This window comes from Bos javanicus, chromosome 10, assembly GCF_032452875.1.
Source record: "Bos javanicus breed banteng chromosome 10, ARS-OSU_banteng_1.0, whole genome shotgun sequence".
Classification (NCBI taxonomy): domain Eukaryota; kingdom Metazoa; phylum Chordata; class Mammalia; order Artiodactyla; family Bovidae; genus Bos; species Bos javanicus.
Genome location: NC_083877.1, coordinates 81321654 through 81342634, shown reverse-complemented (window position 1 = coordinate 81342634; position 20981 = coordinate 81321654). Strand labels below are relative to the sequence as shown.

Sequence of the window (20981 nt, the reverse complement as noted above, 5' to 3'; positions counted from 1 at the left end):
CTTTTTAAGTGCTGCAATGGACAGGGATGTGAGGTGGAAACTGAAGCTTTGACTGTGTTTAACTCAGGTCCTGAGAAGCGAGCTCCTCTCTCTTCCTAACTATTACAAGGTTTTCCTTGGACCTGAATTTTCACATCTGTACAGTATGAACTTCCCTCCTTTCTGCTTGGATCAGAATCGTCCTGAAAAAATGAGATCCCCAACAGAGAGAGAAAATAAGACAGAAAGACCCGGCGTCTCCAAAGCTATGAATCAGTCACTTGTTCTCTTTGGAGCTGGAGGAAACACACTGTTAAATAAAATGATTTTATAGATTATTCTCACTGCCTTTCCAAGAAAGAGATTTATCAGTTTCAAGGCACAGAAATGGTTTATTCCCAGATCATTGATGGGTTCCTTTTTTTTTTCCTTCTTCTTACCCTCCCCTGTTGACTTAGAAGAGGAAGAGAATTGCAGCTGTGAATTGTCCTCCTCTCCATTCTACTTTCTTAGGGTGAGGCAGGCACACTTGGGACCCAGATATATATATTCCTGTCCGACTCTTTGCGACCCCATGGACTGTGGCCTACCAGGTTCCTCTGTCCATGGGATTTTCCAGGCAAGAGTACTGGAGTGGATTTCCATTTCCTTCTCCAGGGGATCTTCTCAACCCAGGGATCAAACCTGGGTCTCCCGCATTGTAGACAGATGCTTTACCAATAGGGCTGTAAATAACTGAGTCACATATGGAACTGAGACCCACACGTGAGACCTATGGGGACTGGAAATTGAATTTCCCTTTGTGCATAACTAAGTAAGACTCCTGCGGAGACTTCTTTCAAGAAGGCCAGATTCTCCCTCCAATGTACAGTGGGTTGTACCTAACCCTTCCCCACCCTGTCATAGATAGTTTCCCTAGCATGTGCGCACACACACAGTCAAGAGCATGAAGCACTCCCTACCATAGGGCAGCAGAGGGGGAGAAATCTTTATTGTGGCTTGAAGAGCAGTCTTTTCCCAGCAGAGACATTGCAGCTAGACAGTGGAGGGGCTCTTTTCCTCATGTGCTCACATAGGCTCTTATCTTTGCATGGTGGCCAGGAGATGTAGTCAAGCTTAGGAGCCTCCTTGACGTTTGTGGCATGCTCAAAGCAAGACAGATTTGCCGTGCTTGGGGAGTGCAATCTGATGCCTCCACTGAGAAGTTTCTCCTAGAGGTTAATATTACCTGCTTTGCCATGGAAATGCCATAAAAGCATTGGTCAGGGGGAAAACGGTACTTTCTGTACATGTTCACACCACCAGACTGTGAGGGCAGGAACATGCTTTTGATCAGTATGTGGTCATATTGATGGGTGGGTGGATGGATGGATAAGTGTGTGGAGGGATGGATATTCCAGAGAACATCTAATTCCTGGAATGAAGAGTCCAGTCTATATCCTCTATGAAAAGGTAGAGAGAGAAAAATCTATAGTCTTTTCTACCCTGTAGGGCTGCCCTGTGAGGCATGACAGCCTTCCAAAGAAAGGGTGTCTACCAGAAACGCAGACAGACTGCTGACTGAGGAGCAAGAAATGAAAAGGACGGGGGAAGAAACGAGGAAGTTCCATGTTTTGCTCTGTATGCTTTTTTTTTTTTTAAACTTTACAAAATTGTATTAGTTTTGCCAAATATCGAAATGAATCCGCCACAGGTATACATGTGTTCCCCATCCTGAACCCTCCTCCCTCCTCCCTCCCCATACCATCCCTCTGGGTCGTCCCAGTGCACCAGCCCCAAGCATCCAGTATCATGCATTGAACCTGGACTGGCAACTCGTTTCATACATGATATTATACATGTTTCAATGCCATTCTCCCAAATCTTCCCACCCTCTCTCTCTCCAACAGAGTCCATAAGACTGTTCTATACATTAGTGTCTCTTTTGCTGTCTCGTACACAGGGTTATTGTTACCATCTTTCTAAATTCCATATATCTTTGAGAATATTTTACTTGAGTTATAATAAATAGAAACCACAAAGGGAAAAAAGAAAGGGTGCTTATTTAGAAGACCATATTTTTAAAACATTAAAAGATTTTCTCACTTTGTCCGGACCTATGGGAAACAGAATGAGTGGCCCTATGGGGACTTTTGGCACTATTCTGGCTCTAAACATACCCTAAAGCCTTAAGTTCATAGTCATGCAGTAATTTCAGATGTCCTTTTCCCTTTAGCCCCAGGTAAGAAGTTCTTCAGGTATGGGGAAAGCAGGGGATTAGGAAAGGGAAGGAATCGGCCATGAGTTATGGTACCCAGTGATGAGCCCAGACAGTCCCAAATGGACAGGATGCACATGAAGTCTTCAAACGTGGGTATGCGCCCATCGCCTTGCCCAGCAGTCCGATCTTAATTGTCAGTGGAGACAGAACGTTTCTACATTTTGCCTAAGGGAAGCCACCCATACTTATGGGTTTCCTCTGATCAGCCCAACTAGTCCTAAGTATGTAAAAGCTGCACACAGCAGCAGGCTCATCAGAAGGGTACAACATAGATGCCAAAGCAGCAGAAATCCTGTGCGTGCTCCTCCTTACACACCCAAACACCTTTCCCTCCCACTCTGTACCTCCCTGCCTGCTCATCCTCCCACCTATCTGGCCACTCCCCAGGCTGCAGAAAGTTATTCAGTGAAATCCATGTCTCTGCCTTCACCTGTCCCATATTCTTGTTGGTTCAAGCATGTGTGGGGAACCGTCGATCAGGCAAGAGTCTGCCAAGCGAGGCTGCCATGTATAGTTGTACAGGTTGTGCACTGCATAAAGACCCTTGAGTGAAGACTCAAAACTCAACCAGCACTCTCCACACCAAGCTCAGCTGTCTGACATGACCTGCTGCTCTGGAAGCTGGAGGAAGGAGCTTTCTTCTTGCCAAGCTGTGTGTCTCCACACAGCTGTATCTTTTCTCAGTTTTGCATAAAGGCGCTGTGGAGCCTAGCAGTGGCTCTACATCAGGACAAAGTAGTTTGATTACGAAATAGACACTGCAAGACAGTTCCAAGAGATCATCTGGCTCAGTTCCTGACTTTATAAAATTTTAAAAAGCCTTTCATATTAGTTCCTGTGAAACAATGTGTCATTAACTTAGAGATGTAACACAATACCTAAATCCCAATTCCATAGCTCAGAAGTCCAGGCATGGCATGGCTAAGTTCTCTGCTCAGGGTCTCCCGAGGCTGAAATCAATGTGTGGGTGGCTGAGCTCTTGTCTGGAAAACTCTGGGGAAGTGTCTGCTTCCAGCCTCATTCTGGAAGCTGGCAGAATCCAATTTCTTGTGGCTTTAGGTCTGGGGGCCCCCTTCCTTGCTGTCTGTCATCCAGAGACTACTCTGCTCCTTGAGGCTGCCTGCTTTACGGGATGCCCTCCATCATTAAACAGCATGCTGTATCCTTCTTATGCTTCAAAGGGATTCATGCGTGAAGTCCTCTGGCTTCCTTTTTCTTCAGCCAGAAGTAAAGCTTTCTGCTTTTAAGGACTCTGGTGATTAGGTCAGGCCCACTTGGATAATCCCCCTATTTTAAGGTAACATAACATATCACATAACATCATGAGGAGGTGATATCATATTCACAGGCTCCAGGAATTAAGGTAGGACATTGTTGAGGGGACATTGTATTTTATTTTTTATTGAGGTATAATTGATATACATGTTGTGCTAAGATGGGACTTGTTTGGTTGTTTTAAACCTTTAATAAAAGCAACAAAAAAAAAGAACGCAGAAGAACAATGCTGAAAACTTAGTATAAATGTGAATCTTACTAGATGTTCAAATCTGGTATAATGCAAATTTTGTTCATGCTATTTTACATTTTTACCAACTTTGGTTTGTATATTTGCCATTAAGTATTGGCAACAAAATTCTTCAGATTCACATATTTTGGTTACATTGTTTCTAACAGATAAAGATTTATTTCCAGTTTAAGAGAAAAATGCTTATGGTTTGTGCATGATCAAGTATATTTGAAAGATTCAATAACTGCTTTCATCTAATAAGTTCTGGTTTTTCATAAAATGCTGGCATCTTCATTGAAAAATCTTTTCACATAGCTGATCATTTTTGTTCTCAGAAAATGTATAAGGGATCATTGCAAAGTTCAGAATGATCCTTTTCTTTTACACAAAATTCCTCTATAACAAATTAGCTACAGTAGACTAAAATTTACTCCAGAATATTTTCCTCAAAACAAAGTCAAACCACAACAAAGACCATCCCTTGAATGGATGGTCATCGGCAATGGCCATCAGCAGTGGCTTCACGTAAGATGGGGCATTATAGAAATTCAACCTACCGCAGTCTTGTCACCCACCCACATCTATTTTAAAAACCAAATCCCTGAGCCTTTTTTCCCCAAAGGCTTATGTGAATAAGCTCTTTAAGATAGCTGCCCATTTTGAGCAAACACTCACAGGTAGTAAAATAACTTGTAAATTGATCAGAATTCTCTTTTCTCATCATAACCTCTCTGGAACGTGCTGGTAGAATCTGAAACTGTCAGTGGTCTGTTGGAACTGGCTTTTACCAGTTCACAAGAGCTGATTGTTATGTGTTTAAGCTTTTTGCAAGCTGGTTGTTCAAACTACTCGTACCCTAAAATTTACTACAGTGGGAGCATTTACACCATGGAAGACATCACCCCAAATCAAGGTTGTTGTTGTTTTTTCCCCCAATGAACAGGTTTACCAGCACACCACTGAGTGTTGATCTTCCTTTACAGGTCATCTGCTTGACCTCCTGTGGCATGTAGAATCCTTTCCACACACCTTTTCATGCATGGCCATCATCCAACTTTTGCATACCACCAGAAGTGGGGTGATCACTCCCTTTTAAATCAGTTGATCTCATTGATGTAATGGTATATGGTAGAGTTGAAGTCTGCCTTCTGGCCAATGGCCTCGGTCCTTTGGACACACCACTTGTGATGGCCCCAGGACCATTTGGAGTGGGTGCCATCTCCTCCCCAAGCAGACACCTCTCCTCTGGATCCACATATCCAATTCGGATTAGAAGGTCAGCCTTCAGAGCCACACTGTTTGAATTCAAATCCCAGCTCTGCCACTCATTTAACTGTGACCTTAGGCAAGTCTCTTAACTTGCCTGGGCCTCTAGTTCCTCATCTATAAAATGGCAATAAAAATAGTACATACCTACATGGGTTATGGTAAATACTAACTAAATGAGATGATCTGTGTACCTTGCCTGGCATGTACCTACCTCATAGGTTTGTTGTGAAGATTGAATTATCTAATATAATAATTCTATAATCTAATATATAATTCTAGAATTCTGATCATTCTATCTAATATATAATTCTAATGAAGTGCCCAAAGAGGGCAGTACCTGGCAGAAGTAAGCACTATTAAATATTAGTCAATTAATTTGAAACATGATGTCTTCATCAACAAGTCACACTGTTCAGGGTGCACTCCAATTTGCCTCTCAAAATGTAGTGTCAAGGGACTTTCCTGACAATCCAGTGGTTAAGAATCTGCACTTCCATTGCAGGGGGCACAGGTTTGATCCCTGGTCAGGAGCTATCCCACATGCCATGTGGTATGGCTGAAAAGCAAATTTAAGAAATTAAAAAAAAAAAAAAAATGTAGTGTCAGAATGGACCCAACTCCAGCCTTTGCTGAAATGCTAGACTTCGAGTTCAGCTCTGCCTCCCTGACTGGCACTAGTTTTTGAGCAGCTACGTCCTTTTCCCTGAGTTTTTAGTAGAGTCAGAGAGACTTCCCCCAAAAGTCTTGGGGGCTGGACAAGCAGCATCCAAATACCTGGGTTACTTGTTAGAAATGCAGAATCTCAGGCCCCACCCCAGACCTGCCTACTCAGAATCTGCATTTTAACAAGATTCCCAGGGAAAACATGCACACTGAAGTTTGAGAAATGCTATTTTTGGGGACCCTATGACACATCGATTTTCAAGAGAAAACCAATGAGAGCATCTTAAGCCTTCTCATGAGATGAGAAGCTTTTCCCCCAGACCTTGGTAGAGGTGGGGAATGTCAGTGTTGGGCTGTCAGGCTGTGTTGGAGGTGGGAGGGGCTTTTCTGCCCTGGTTCAGAGCCAGAAACCTAGCAGAGGGAGAGACGGGGGCTGCTGGCACCGACTTGAGAGATAAAAAGGACTAAAAGAAGAACCCAGCACAGACGTGAGGCTTCTGAAAGCTCCCACAGAAAGGCTAACAGCTCTGTCCTACGGCCCTGGGTCAAGGAAGCTTTGTGAGTGTTAGCTGGCCTGGAGCGGCCAGGATAAATATAGAGATGATGAAAAGGAACCCTTCTTGATGTGGTGAAGAGTCATTTAGTGGGAATCAGGAGGGAAGAGGTCACCAAGTCAGGGATTCTTTAGAGATTATTTCCAGCAAGGGAGGGCCAAAGGGTTAAGAAGCCACCTACTCACATTGCAAAGCAGAGTCAGATCCCTTTATTACCTGCCTATGCTGCCTGAATTTAAATGGGAGAATTCTGTGCTGCTTTGCTGTGGCCATAGCTGGGGAATGGCACCCAGAGTTTACCCACCTGCTTGTACAAAATAAGCTACAGGAGTAATAAGGGACATATGCTAAAACCTCAGCTCTGCTGTTTCCTACCTGGGTGACTCTGGGCAAGTTACTTAACCTCTTTGGGCATCTGTTTTCTCATCTTTAGAGTGGAAGGAATATCACCTATGTTACACGGCTCAAGTAAGGATGAAGTGAGAAAGTTCATACGGCACTGAATGAGATGGAATGTATATGTTATGTTAGATTCCTTCCTTGTGTTAAGTGAGATTCACAAGGTCCTGATTTGGAATTGGATTTCCTCATACAAAAGAATGTTCTGAGAAGGCCAGCTAGGCAGCCCAGAAATATGTTTCCTAATCCTTTCCCAGTTGCTGGTGGGCGAGGTTCTGGGGGCATCTTTTCAAGCAGCATTATCAGTCTTAGCTGGGAATGCTGCCTGCTTTGGCACCTCCCTCTGCAGAAGGCTCGGAGGAAAGGCAGGCACAGACATACTGTCTCTGAAAGCATGACTGGCTTTTAGGAACAGCTGCTCAGGATAATCTGACCCCATGACCATTTAGTATCTGCCACTGAGCGGAAGGGAAGGTCCCCTGGAGAAGGGACTGGCAGCCCACTCCAGTATTCTTGCCTGGATAATTCCATGAACGGAGGGGCCTGGCCGGCTACGGTCTATGGTGTCACAAAGAGCTGGGCGAGAAGTGAGACTGAGCACACGTGCATGAGCTGGGCAGAAGGAGGAATTGGGAATGGGAGAGAGGCAGGGTTCAGAAGCCCAAGGCTAAACCCTGGCGTAGGGTTAGGTCCTGGCTTGTTGTTGGAAAGAACAACATCATATCCCATAGACTGGACAGATAGCGTAGGTGAAATACGCTGAGGGTGTAGTTCAGTGACATGTGGGCTTCTAGCCTCTTTGTTGGAGAAGGCAATGGCACCCCACTCCAGTACTCTCGCCTGGAAAATCCCATAGATGGAGGAGCCTGGTGCGCTGCAGACCATGGGGTCGTGAAGAGTCGGACACAACTGAGTGACTTCACTTTCACTTTTCACTTTCCTGCATTGGAGAAGGAAATGGCAACCCACTCCAGTGTTCTTGCCTGGAGAATCCCAGGGACAGGGGAACCTGGTGGGCTGCTGTCTGTGGGGTTGCCCAGAGTCGGACACGACTGAAGCGACTTAGCAGCAGCAGCTGCAGCATCCTCTTTGTCCCACTGAGAATGCTTAGGCATTCCATCAAAGTAGCCGTCAATATATTTTTTGTTCCTAATGAGTTATATTTTCACTGTAAAAAGGCAAAGTAGATTCATTTCATGAAGTCTCAGGTTCATGTTGAATTTCATGAATTTCAGATTAATTTTATGATTTTGTAATGTGTTAGAATTTTGCCATTAGCCATGTCGGGAAGGCATGACGAAGGGCCTCCTCTACACCAGACACTAGGACTACAGTGACAAGAAGGACAGGCTCCCTGTCCTCAGGCAGCTTACACTCTAATGTGGACAGATAAACTATAGGCAAGTAGGCTAATAACCTAACCAGCTAACTTCAGGCTGTGATCAGTGTACTGAAGGGAATGGGCATAGTAAGTAACTTGATGGAACATGATAGAAAGTGATCCAGGGTGGAGGGGTGGGCATGGTGGGGAGGAAAGAGACCCAAGGAGGTAATATGGCCTCTCGAGGAAGGAATGTTTATGTGGCATCAAAAGGACAAGGATAAGCTCAGAGCTAGGCACTGGGAACAGCAAGGATGATGCCCTAAGTGGGCAATGATTTAAGGAAGAGGAAGACAGTCTGTCTGGGATCCATGAGCAAAGGGAAAACATTATGAATGAAGCTGGATTATATAAGATCCTATAGGCTATAGTAAGAATTTTGTATTTATTCCAATTAAGGAGGCATGGTAAGACCTGGATTTTATTTTTAGTAGATAACCCTGTTGTCATGCAGGGAAGGAATTGAAGGAGGATGGCAAAGTCAGGAGCAGGAAAACCTCTTAGGAAGCTATTGCAAAGTCCAGGGGACAGGTAATGTTGTTTTGATCTAGGTCTTGATAGAGGGAAGATGGTGATAAATTAAATGTTTTAGGGTCAGAAGTGGGCATCGGGCGGGGGCTGTCAATGGGGAGGGATGAGGGGAAGGGAAGGAATCAGGCGATTCTGGATTTAAATAGATGATGGTTCCATTGACTGCAGTGGAGAAGAACAAGTTTAGAAAGAGAACTCAAGACTCGGCTGGTGACCCTTAATAAATGTAAATGTTTGTCTGGCCTGATTTGTGGCTTAAGCAGAACTGAGAACTTTCTCAATTTTCTCCAGGCCATGCCTTAAGCCCAAGCAGATGTGGTGCCTTCCCCACAAGCAATCTCAGGGAGGGAGTCTTACATCCTGCCTCCTCCCCTGTGACACCTTCCAACTAGAGGGTCCTCCTCGCTCAGCCAAATTTCTTTTGCCACTACTTGTTGTCTGGCCTCATTTCTCGGTCTTCAACTAAGTTGTCAGTGGCTTCTCTCATTCTGTTTATCCATTCACTGAAAATCAAACAAGCACCAGGCAGGCTGTGTTCCTGATATGTGGTCTGTCCAGCCCACAACTTGTCACTGGCAGGGACACAAAGCCAGATTGGGGGAGAATATGAGAGTCGCTCTCCATGCTACTACCTTGAACATTCCAAGCCCCTCTAAGAACCCATCTGGCAGTTATGATCCTGTTCTGTCCAGTTCCTTCTTGACCTGACTTCTATTTCTAGCCTGTGCTACCTCTTGGGTCACCAGTTCTATTTCTTGACTTCCCTTTTATCCTCTGATTCAATAACTGGAGATGAGATTTCTTTACATATTACTCTCGATGCACCAAACTGGGGTTATATTACTCTTAGTAATGATAGTGGCTATTTATTAAGCACTTACTAGGGAACGCACAACCTGCCAAGTGCTTTGCACGCATTATCTCAGTTAGGAACGCTGTGAAGAGGTATTAGTATTCCACTTTACAAATGAGACTTGGCGAGCTCTAGCAAGTCGCCTGAGGTCACCCAGCTAACTGAGAGGTGGGGCGGGGTTTGACCCCAGGTCACCGTCTCTGATACAAACCCCACTGCCCCGGAGGAGAGAAGGTCAAAGGATTGTGGCCTTTCAGTGACCCCAATGGGTGATTCCTGCACTCTCTGGTGACCGGCCAGGTTAATCTGTGACTGGGGTGGGTGTGACAAGTGATGAGGTCTTGGAGCCCGTTTTTGAAGCAGTGGGGTGGCAGGGGCTGGGTGCGTTAGTAACTGCTATTACATTCACTTCAGGAGCCATGGACCGACATCTACAAGATCGACAGTGTGGCTGATGGAAACTCTGTAGACATCCAGAGTTCTAACAGTGACTTGGGAAAGCACAGGAGAGAAGAGAGGTTGTTCCAAGTCACAATGTAGCCATATTCCTACTTTATGCTAAATAACAAAGGGTGAAGCTGAAAGCCTCCGTCTCCTCAAGGGCAGGCCTCGCGGCACCCGAGTGGGAAAGGGCGATGCCCTGGGGCAGCTGAGCAGGGCTCCTATGTGGCCCATTCTCTCCCACTGCTGAGACTCAGCTCCATGCCCACCCTCATCCCGCAACGTGTCTCCCGCTTAGTATCTGGGGTCTGATCCGGAAACGTCCCCCTCGTCAAGCATAGCCTGGGAGAGGCTCAGGACTGCCTCTGTTTTTGAAGCTCCTGGTAATAAGTATTTTTTAAAGTAAAGAAATATGCAAAACAGGGTTCCTGAAATTGGTTTTTGTTTTTCGATGTTTAACAGAACAACTCCTTTTAGCACAAAAAACAACTTAATTGTGCTCATCATAAGATCGCTGTAGGATTTATGAATTAATCGTAATTCAGAGAGTCAGAGTTCCTGTGATCCAGTCCGTGTGTTCCTCTGACAACAGAAGCTCATTTGCAGATCTGATCGGTAGTGTTTGACAACTGCTGTGAATTACCAGAAGGTGTGACTTGAGCCAAACCGCCCTCTAGGCTTCCCTGTGATAGTCACAAACACAGAGAAAGGGACCGGTTCCAGGCAAAACTCCCACAGGCCAGCAACATCCCCCACACACTGCCCTTTCTGCCCTTTCTATAAAATAAACCTTTCAAGTCAGTATCAGCTGATTTCAAAAGAAAAAAATTTTTTTTTTTTAGTTCTCTCTTGCTCTAAAAGCAAGACAGAATAAGGAAGGAAATGCTTTAGAAGAACCTAAATGTCTGAGCCTTTATATGTATATTTCACAGCTCTCACGTTTGCCCTGGGATGATGTTAGTGTTATTTGGCCTGTTTGTGTAGCAGAGAAATTATTCGTCCAACGTCACATAGCGTATACAGGATTAGAACCTAGATCCTTTAACTGCAAAGCCTGAGCATCTTCCAGTCTAATAATGCCATGAAGCCACTCAAAGCCTGGGAGGAGTCTAGTGGGGCTGGAAGGCGGTCTGGGGCGACCACTCTCCTCTGTCCTCCTATGGTGTTGGGGCAGATTTTTGACCTTTCTGGGTCTTTTCCCTGTTTCTTTCTCCTCCTGTTTCTTCTGTGGCTGGCTAGCCCCTCAGTCTACTCCTTGCTTATGATCCTTATTTTTCCATCCACAGCAAAACAGTTCACATCAAGGTAATTGATGGTGAGGCGTATGAGAAAAACAAGAATTACTTCATTGAGATGATGGGCCCCCGCATGGTGGATATGAGTTTTCAGAAAGGTGTAGTACCCTGTCCTGCACACTAACGTTAACACCCTCCTCTCCTCTTCTGTTTCCTCTCCCCTTCTGTTTCCCCCTTTCTCCTACCCATTTGTCGCCTTCTCTTTCCCCTTCTTCTGCCTCTCTGGTTCACTGTCCCTGTTTCCTTTCTTGTCCTCTCTTTTCCTCTCTCCCTCTCCTCTCTCTGCACCCAGCTCTGCCCTAACACCTGCCAGCCTGTCACATGGTATCATAAGAGGGATGCTCAAGAGCCAGTGCTAACTTTTGTGGGATGAGGAAATGGATATTGGGGAAAAAATGAGAGAGAGAGAGCACCAGCCCTGAGAGTATCATATACGAGGCTCTCTGCTTCTCCCGAGTGGTTTAGGATGCAAGGAAGGAAAAGATAGCACAGCTCCAGGCAGAAGGGCAGCCCTGGAACACTGGCTCAGCGCTTAGCCAAGGTCCACGGGGCAGCTCTTCTCAGGGCTAAGCTGATAGTCCCTGGGTACCAATGATCAATATATTTGGATTTGGGTTCTATTTGTGGTTCATCCATTCCTCAAGGCAGGCCTTAGGTGAGAGCCGCTTAACTGCCATATCCCTGGGAGCAAGGGTATTTTTCTCTCCCTGACCTTGATTGAGCTGAAAGTACAGCTTTGAGTTCTAGGTCTAGATCAAAGACCTGCCTGTCATATTCTGCTTTCCCTGTGAAGGGCATCTAGGTGTGAAGGCAGTTAGAAGATGGGAGGGAGGATTCTGACCTGAGGGGAGGCTTCCCCAAGAAGTCACAGGACTCCTCAGAGTGGGCAGAGCTTCTGCTTCAACTTAAATGGCCCCATACACCCCAGCCTCCAAGAGACAAGACATAAAATCCTTTTTTCAGATGGATCATACTATGCAGGAGGGCATAGCCATCAATCGTGTCCCTCCAGACCGTGCCCAGGGTCACAGAGCAAGAACCCCCTACTTGTCCCCCAGCAGAGTCCCTGCAGTGGAAAAACAGGCCGGGCTCACATCCTGTAGACAGCCCTAGGGTACCACATCTAGGATGAGAGAGAGTCCCGGAAAATGCCTCTTGACAATCAGTGATATTTGTCTTTGGTGCACTGAGCAAGGTGTGGAAAGATGTCCAGAAAGTGCTCAAAAGGTCACACATAAGCACACACACACACCCCACAAATGCACAGCAAGTCCTGTGCCCAACAAAGCACCTTAGATCAGCCTAACACTATATAGACGATAAAGCCGACCCTGTCTTCAGAATGGAACAGGAGCATCAGAGGTTCTAATGAAACTTTTTACACTATTATTTGTTAGCACATTTTACCCTTTAGAGAACATTTAGGTCCCAGGCAAAACAAACAAAATACAAAATAAAAAGCAGAAAATAACAATTAGGGCTCACTATTAGGACTTCTTGACACCACTGTGGTTCCATGAAGGACCAGGAGAAGCCACACAGAGAGATCCAGGCCCACATGGCAACTTCTCCAATGACAGTGGACCTGAACCAGCCTCAGGCCAGTCTGTGAAAGGATTTTCTTGGAAACTGCTTTCCTGTATGATTTGGTTTTAATAGATATTATGCTTTGGGGCTTCCCTGGTAGCTCAGCTGGTAAAGAATCTGCCTGCAATGTGGGAGACCCCGGTTCAATCTCTGGGTCAGGAAGATTCCCTTAGAGAAGAGATAGGCTACTCAATCCAGTATTCTTTGGCTTCCCTGGTGGCTCAGATGGTAAGGAATCTGCCTGCAATGCAGAAGACCTGGGTTCGATCCCTAGGTTGGGAAGATCCCCTGGAGGAGGGCATGGCAACCCACTCCAGTATTCTTGCCTGGAGAATCCCTATGGACAGAGGAGCCTGGCAGGCTACCACCTATGGGGTTGCAAAGAGTCAGACATGACTGAGTGAGTAAGCACATGCTTTGCTAAGATACCCAAAAATGAGCAGAAACCTCCATCACCATGTCCCCCTGATGCCTAATAATCTGCATTTAAGGAAGCCAGCTTTGAGACACATCACCCCCATGTGATAGAGGTCCAAAGATGATTTAGAATTGATGATTTGTGTCATTTTCATCACACTTTTCAGGAATGCATCAGCTGTAACTCTTAAAGGAGTCCCACATCATACTGTGGTTAATACGTATTTATTTTACTTCCCACCACTAAAGCCCTACAAGGTAAAGAATGAAGATGATAGAATTCTGCCTTCCTTCTTCCTTTCTCTTTGTCTCTGATTTGCCTGCCTCAAAAATACTTTCCTTTTAAGATTTTCTTTATGAGGCTCACATATGAAGTGGGTATAGACACAAGGGAGGGAAACAAGCCCCTAGCTAGAGACTGTTGACATTCTCTGTGGTAGAAGAGCCCTGGGCCACCCCCATAGGCCAGCAGTCCACCTGCTCCCCAAAGAAATGCCAGTTACCATGTGACACCCAATGGAATGTGCTGCCCAACTCACTTTGTACTAACCATCAGCAGGATCGAAAATGATTCCTCCCCACCATCACCCCACTTCTTCCTTCCCATTTCCCTCCCATCCTCGTGGATCCCTTCCTTTGCCCACTTTCCCTTGCCTTCTGACTCCCTTTCCCTCTCACTCGTAAGGACAGCTCTGACCAAGGAGATAAGAAAAGCTAAGACCAGTTTTGACATAAGAACGATATAATCCACTGAGTCCTGTCAAAAGCCACCATGGCGGGACTGGGCTGCATGTGCCAAGAGTGATGGGGAATGGTTTTAAAGGCTGTGCTCCGGGTGACCAACCAAGCTTCCGACCCAGTCGACACTTTCTCTCTTGTTGTCCCTACAGGAAAACCGTAAGGGTTAAAATAGTAGATGAGGAGGAATACGAAAGGCAAGAGAATTTCTTCATTGTCCTTGGTGAGCCGAAATGGATGGAACGTGGAATATCAGGTGTGAGATTCTTAAAAAAAAAAAAATGAACAAACAAAATAAAACAAAAAGAAAAAATTTAAACAAGCTGCAAAGCAACAAGAACAAAAAGCAACTATATTTTTTCTCCCCTCCCCCCTTTTTACTTTTTCTTCCCTCCTCCTTTTGACCAATGGACTTTTTTTATTCTTTTCCCTCCTGTATTCTTGCTCTCACCCTGTTTCGGTATCATCTCTGCCTTCTTAGCCTTAGCTTATTTCCAAGTCCTCCTTTTCACCTCCTGGGCACAGTGCAGCCTCGACTCCTCATGACCCTGCTGAGTTACATCTGCCTTGTGTTCCAATTATCTGATTACCAATGTCCCCTGCACTTCCTCTTCCACCGCCCACCCCTGCCCCATTTCCCACCCCACACAAAGTCACCTGTAAATGTGCCAACCAACTCCTTGGTGGATGGGGAGGAGAAGATGAAAGGAATGCATGCGATGCATGCCTGTGCCCCTTCCCTGCCTTCTTCTCCTTCTACCCTCCTCTCTCTCTAGCCTGGATTGAATTGGGGAGGGTCTGGGCTGGGGGCTGGATCCCATGTTGCAATGATGCTTTGACAGTCTTCTGCTGCATCTCCCAACCTCCGTGGAGTGTTTGGCAGGTTTTTCACTTGCAGAGTGGCCCATGGGCCCCTTTGCCCTTCATGGAGGTAAGTGTTTTATCTGGCTATTTCACAGTTGGGTAGAGCAAAACGTGGAAAGGTATACCAGTTGTCAGAGGTCACAATTCTGGGAGTTCTCTGAGGGAAAGTTGGCTTCCAAGGTAGTCATGCAATCTGGAACCCTGAGCTGTTCATCCTTCCCTTGACATCCCACCCCATCTCGTTCTACCTCTTGTCTAGCCCAAGGCGGAGTACTTTATTCCAACTGCTTTAGGGTAATGCAGTCCTGAAAGCAGAAAATTGAGTCTGCAAAAGTGAAGTGATTAACTCCAGGTATGGAAATCACCTCAGCCAGAAGGCCCTGGAAAAAGACTGACATTGGGCCGGCCCAGAGTATGGCCTTTTGGATTTTCCAATAGGAGGGACTCTCAATGGTGTGGTTGGTGTTGATCCTTGAGAAACAGATGTTGGACAGTTCACAGAAGGCAGCCTTGGCTTGGCGTCTGCAAATGAGAGCATTACCCAGGTCTTGAGATAACCCTCATCCCACACCAGAGACGTGGCCTCCTCTCCTCCTTTCCTCAGGACCTGCATCTTGGGATACCTGCCTAAGGGACTGATTATGTTGCAACCAAGGTCAATGTCAGGAAAGATTTCTTCCCTTGAAGAAAACGATTGGAAGCTACACCTTTGAAAGTGTTGGAGGAGTATATGTGGGTAAGAATGCTTTGGGGAAATGCCAAGAGAGGGTCATTTAGACTCCCCTTCAGGACACATGTGCTGCTGGGAGCCTCATGGAGGATAGAATGGTGAGATCTACTTGTTTGTCAAAAAAAGATGATGCTTCTGCCACTACTTCACATGACAAACAACAATGTGAAGACAGATCCGATATTCAGCCACTACCTTCCCAAAGGCTTGTGCCCAGGTCTTCTGAGACATGAATGATTGCTCAGTTCCCCTTGTCTTCTGACTCTCTCTGCAAATCTGACTGTTTCTGTGCCCACACTGGTTTGGTCACATCTGGTGTTGGAGAAGCAGAAGCCCTGTCTGCTTTCCATTATTCATTCTCTTCTTGGCCACCTAATATGTTGCCATGAGCCTGATTTCCAAAGAGTGCTGCAAGAAAAGAGTAATTTCCGTTGCTTCCCAGATTATGTTCCTGCCACCTGGACTAGTCTCAGAAATTGTCTCAAAGTCTGCCCAACCTCATTCCCATCTCCCATCTGCCTTTACTGCACATCTTCATGATTGGTTGGACGCAGCTGACACCTAAGGCCGTTATCAACTAGCCTCATCAATGTCCACAGTCCCTAGCTACTTATGTGCAAATGAAAGCTGGACAAAGGATCACACAGGGAGGTTAGAAAGAAGGCAATCTTCTCCAGACAAGAAGAGTGAGTCGCAAGTCCATCCATGACTTTATTCTACCAGTGAAGAGGCTTTTCTTTTCTGCCTCCCCAATAAAGACCATTCAACAGCAGGACAGAGAGTGACCTAAGATAAATCTTGTGATCTTCAAGAGACTTGACCAAACACAAATGCCTCAGGCTACTCTTCATTTGAGGACCCCTTTTCACTGCAATAGATTCGCTGTCCAAGGAGATGTCAGCAGAGCCCTGATGGAGTCCAATCCTGGGGGAGGCAGTAGAAGAGAAGAGAAGGATTTCATCGAGCTACCAGTGTGATATGCCCCTAGATCTTTTCCCAGTGACCAAGATGGAAGTTGCCAATAGGAAAGGTGTCCATTTTCTGTCAGTTTCTATTATCTATAGGGTTTATTTTCAGTTTCTTCAGATCGTCCCATATTTTGGCATTAGACCACAAGGTGAGAGGTCATAAAACTCAATTGTCTAGACTCAGAACCAAATGAAATCCCATCCTGATATCCAGAATGTCCTGCTGTTCTCCTAGTGAGAAACAACGCAGTGGACATTGCTTTTCATTATCACTGCTGCATGTGAGAGGCTTAGGCATTCCGAAGAGCATAGCATAGTGGGTGCATGGTCAAAGTGACGATTGCATTACAAAAAAAGTGAAATGCTGTATTTGAAGTAAGAGATTATATTCTTGGCAAACAAAACAGATTTCAGAGGGGAGATTAAATCCTCCGGACAAACTAAGGGAGGGAATAAGAGGGGACGAACAGGAAACACAGTTGCCCAGGAATAGAGGAAGCATTAGAGTTTGGCAGTAGACAACTGAGAGCAACTCTGAGCAGTATGATCAAGGCTGTCAGGCCTGGGCCTGGGCCTGGACATTGGAAGCCTGTTTGTGCCTTCTTCCGCTCAGAAGTTAAAGTGTCTGCCTCCAATGTGGGAGACCCGGGTTCGATCCCTGGGTTGGGAAGATCCCCTGGAGAAGGAAATGGTAACCCACTCCAGTATTCTTGCCTGGAAAATCCCATGGATGGAGAAGCCTGGTAGGCTACAGTCCACGGGGTCGCAAAGAGTCAGACACGACTGAGCGACTTCACTTCACTCACTTTGGGCTCCCCCTAACAAGTTGCTCAGATACTTCCAAATGCTCAGAGTTGTGCTGTTTTCCTGCTTGTCCCTGGGGTATCTGAGCAATCACCTGACCCTGGGGGATCAACGCAGGGAAAAGTTCAGCTCCAGCTTCTCTCATCAGCCAGAGCAGGAGAAACACCCTGGAGGCATCCTGTCACTCAGTGTGTCTACCTGGATCTCACTGATCCATCCATAACTGTTAAGCGGAAAGTCTAAGGGTCATATAGACACGACCAGGAAACAGTGCAGTGCAGCTGACTGAAAGTCCTCTCATTGTGCTAGAGTCTATCCTGGTGTTGGGAGGGGTGTCTCAGTGAAAACCAGAGCAGCAGGGACTTTTCTGGAAGAGCTGCCCTTTGTCTGGCCTACCTGGGTACACTGATTTGTTTGGGTCTCTACTCTTCTTTTCTTTTTTTTCTACTCTCCACTGGAACTTGGGGGCCAGGAGAGGCTCTTCTGTGAAAATCCATAGAAGGAGTAGAATGAGCATGCTGTCTTGCTATCTGTCTATCTCTCATCTCAGTGTAGTACGAAGATCCTTTGATCCATTGCCCCTTAGAATTCCATGTGGGAGAAACCAGAAAAAGTCAACTGCTATTCTCCCTGATTATGTACCATAAAGATTCTGTATCCATATGTGTTTTCAGTGGCTGTGAATTTGGAATTACAGACCTGAGTTGTGTTCTTAGAGATTTTTAGAAGAAACAATTTACAGACGCCTTCCCCTGCCCCCTGCCTCACTCATTCTTCATCAATCCCCATCAGTTGCCAGCTGCACCAGGAGTATGTAGCAGGATATTCTCAGGCTTTTATTTAACAAGAGCCAGGGAGGGAGGTGCTGTACTAAGACACCATCAAAGTGAAAATGGTATGTTACAAGAATTTATTTTATCTCGAAATCTAGGAGAGTTTAGCATAAGTGAAAACTCAGGGGCTAGGAAAGACCTGTGCTGGGTATATCTTTAACTCAGCTTACCAGACCATTTAAGGACCTTGCATTTGTCTTCTCCCATCTGTCAGTAGCTTTCAGTACGACAGTCTGTCTGGTCCAGAATATCTAGACTCTGACTTAGCCTGTCCTTTCTGAAACAAAACACTATTCAGTGATGCAACCCCACAGGATCTGTGAAAAATACAATTGCCAAAATAGGTGGCAAATGGCAAACCTCTACTGAACATCTACTCATTGCAATGACTTTGCAGTTGGCTTCACAGTGACTTTGCACAGTAGGTAGAGTCGATGCAAAATGGGAGGAGGCCATGGCCTCCAACCTCCAGCCTTTCTCTATAAAATGATACACTGTTCAAGGAAAACATTTTGCAGGATTTATCTTTTCATGAGGTTATTCTTTTAGGGATACTCAAAGCTCTGGTAGGGTTGCAACCTATACAGTTTGAAGATAACTGGATTCTCACTCCTTTACAGAATGGATGTGATATTCTGATCCTTTAGAAGATCACGAATGGCCAACTCGGTCTCTGCTTCACCTACTTAGTTCTCCCCATCCTCATTCCTCTATCCATAGCCCTCAGGGTTGCAGAGAAGTTGTGGGGAAAACTTGCAGCTGCAAGGCCCTGGTACTCAGTGGTCTCTCCAGTAGTTCACACCTCTTGCTGCGGCTGCTGCGCATGCTCCAATTGCTGCCTTTTGCATGTGGCCACAGTGCTCTCACCTACTAAGCTCACTGCTTTCCTTGTGCTACTGCAGCCACAAAACCTGGGGATACTTTTGAGATGGGACCTTAATGCTCTTTCCTTTTCTTTCTTCCCTTTGTCTGGTACCCATTTGCAAACAGCGCTCCTGTTATCGACAGGTAAGAGGTGTCTTCCCCCCATCCCTTTTTCTGCTTCTTGCCAGTGCCATTATTTACTTTAAGACCAATATCCTTTGCTTTATTTACTAGGAGCTGTGGGCTTAAGTTCTCTTAAGGACCAGGAGATTTATTTCCCTACTGCAAGTGATTGTGAGGAGGTAGACAATTCCTTGAGCACTATTTCAGTGGATGTGGGTAAAGGCATAGTTGGTCCTCTCTGAGACCAGGAAGAGAACTGAAACTTACTGAAGAAATGGGGGGAGGTCATACACTTCTCCTGAGTCTTAATTCCTCCATCGTCTCATGTTGTGGGGCAAGAGAGGATGAGAGTCAGAGCTGACTCTCCTAATAGGATCATGATGGAATAAGAAAGAAAATACTTCGATCTGGATGGGGTCCGGGGAGAAATAATCAGGAGCTGCTGTGAGAACATGAAAAGTAGTTTTTAAGGAATCTGGAATCTTATTGATCCTGAAGATCTTCCATCTCATCACAGCAGAAACCTAAATTTCTAGAACTTTGGCTCATTTGTCATTGATCTTTGAAATCACATGTGCCATGAACGACAAGAAGAATTAGAATATTATGGGGTGAGGGGGCAATTATTTGATTGGATATAGAAATTTGGGAGAATTTATATTGGGGATATTCTCACACAGAATCTAGAGCCTGTCATAAAAATGTACCAAATATGCTTGCGTCCGTGTAATCAAATCACAGACAATATCCAACTTTGTGAGCCGTTAGGAAGGCATTGCCGGCATATGGGCAATTCCGTAACTCTTGGTGCAGACAAAGCGAGCTATACAAGGTGTCTCAATATATGTTAAAATAACATTTTACATTTCATCAGTTCTTTGAACATATAAAAGGTCATTTATACATATGTAAGGTCATTTGAGATGCAAAACATCTTTCAGAATTCATTGATAGTCACCATAGGCTGTACACTGAGTTTGAGAAAAGGGCAGGTTACATAGTAAGGACACTGACCTCCTTGGAGTCATAAACCAAAAAAAAAAAAAAGTAGATAACCCCCTACATTTTCCCTTTCTGGAAAAAACTACTTCAGCTTCCTTAGTTTATTGCTTCCTCTTATATCAATAAGATAATGACTACCTCCAACCCCATATATTCCACTCTTCTCCCAGGTTTTAATGTCAAAGCATTGGGTGTTCCTTCTCCACTTAGCTCATCTTCTCGCCTGAGAAGGCATTCAGGCTTTTTTGTTCCAACTCTTGCCTCTACCCACTACCAGCCACACATACATATGCTCAAAACAGAGACTGTGATTTAATTTAAGCTTCATTATACTTTTAACACACTGGCACAGATACCAGTAGAAGCTAAAATAGGGAGGAAAAGGTGTCATTTCCTAGATCTTTCAATCTGTAAACCTTCAATTTAGGAGCCCTTGGTTAGACTTTAAATTCACTGGAAATCTCAACTCCTTGTTTGGATTTTTCCAGGTGGCCAAGCAAACGTGATTCACAATGCCTCATGATAAATGGAGAGAAAATGTGTTCAATCTGAGCTATACCTTCAAGCTCAGGGACCTGGGAGTTAGGGCACTGACTACACTGCCCCATTTCTTTCTGAGAATGTCTGTAGGACATTCATGGCAATCTGTTCCAGTCTGGCCTAGCAAGCTCTTCTCTCTTCCAATATTTGTTTAATCTTCCATCCTATTAATAGGTTCATTCTCTCTTCTTCCCCTTCCTCCTCCTTTTCCTAGATCTAAGTGTTTGTTTAGTCAGTCTGAATATCAAGGTCACCTGTCATTTATTTTCTACACTCAAAATTGAGAGGTTACATAAACAAGTGATCAGAATAATTATGATCTTTAAGGCTTGAGACTTCTCACCCTCTCAAAAAATTAATTTGAATGTAAAGAAATGAT

At 45.2% G+C, this 20981-nt stretch overlaps 1 protein-coding gene across 6 annotated transcripts in view; it reads left to right on the top strand.

The window, feature by feature from the left end:
* The window catches only part of SLC8A3 (solute carrier family 8 member A3), a 168092-nt gene that overhangs the window by 136691 nt on the left and 10420 nt on the right, over nt 1–20981 (top strand). For 3 of the 6 annotated variants that reach the window (XM_061429274.1, XM_061429276.1, XM_061429273.1), the window contains exons 3-4: nt 11124–11230; nt 19064–19081. In XM_061429274.1, coding sequence (XP_061285258.1) covers nt 11124–11230; nt 19064–19081 — 125 coding nt within the window. Of the gene's footprint in view, nt 1–11123; nt 11231–14026; nt 14131–19063; nt 19082–20981 lie in introns of all 6 variants that reach the window. The other 3 variants (XM_061429278.1, XM_061429275.1, XM_061429277.1) reach the window with 2 other exon arrangements.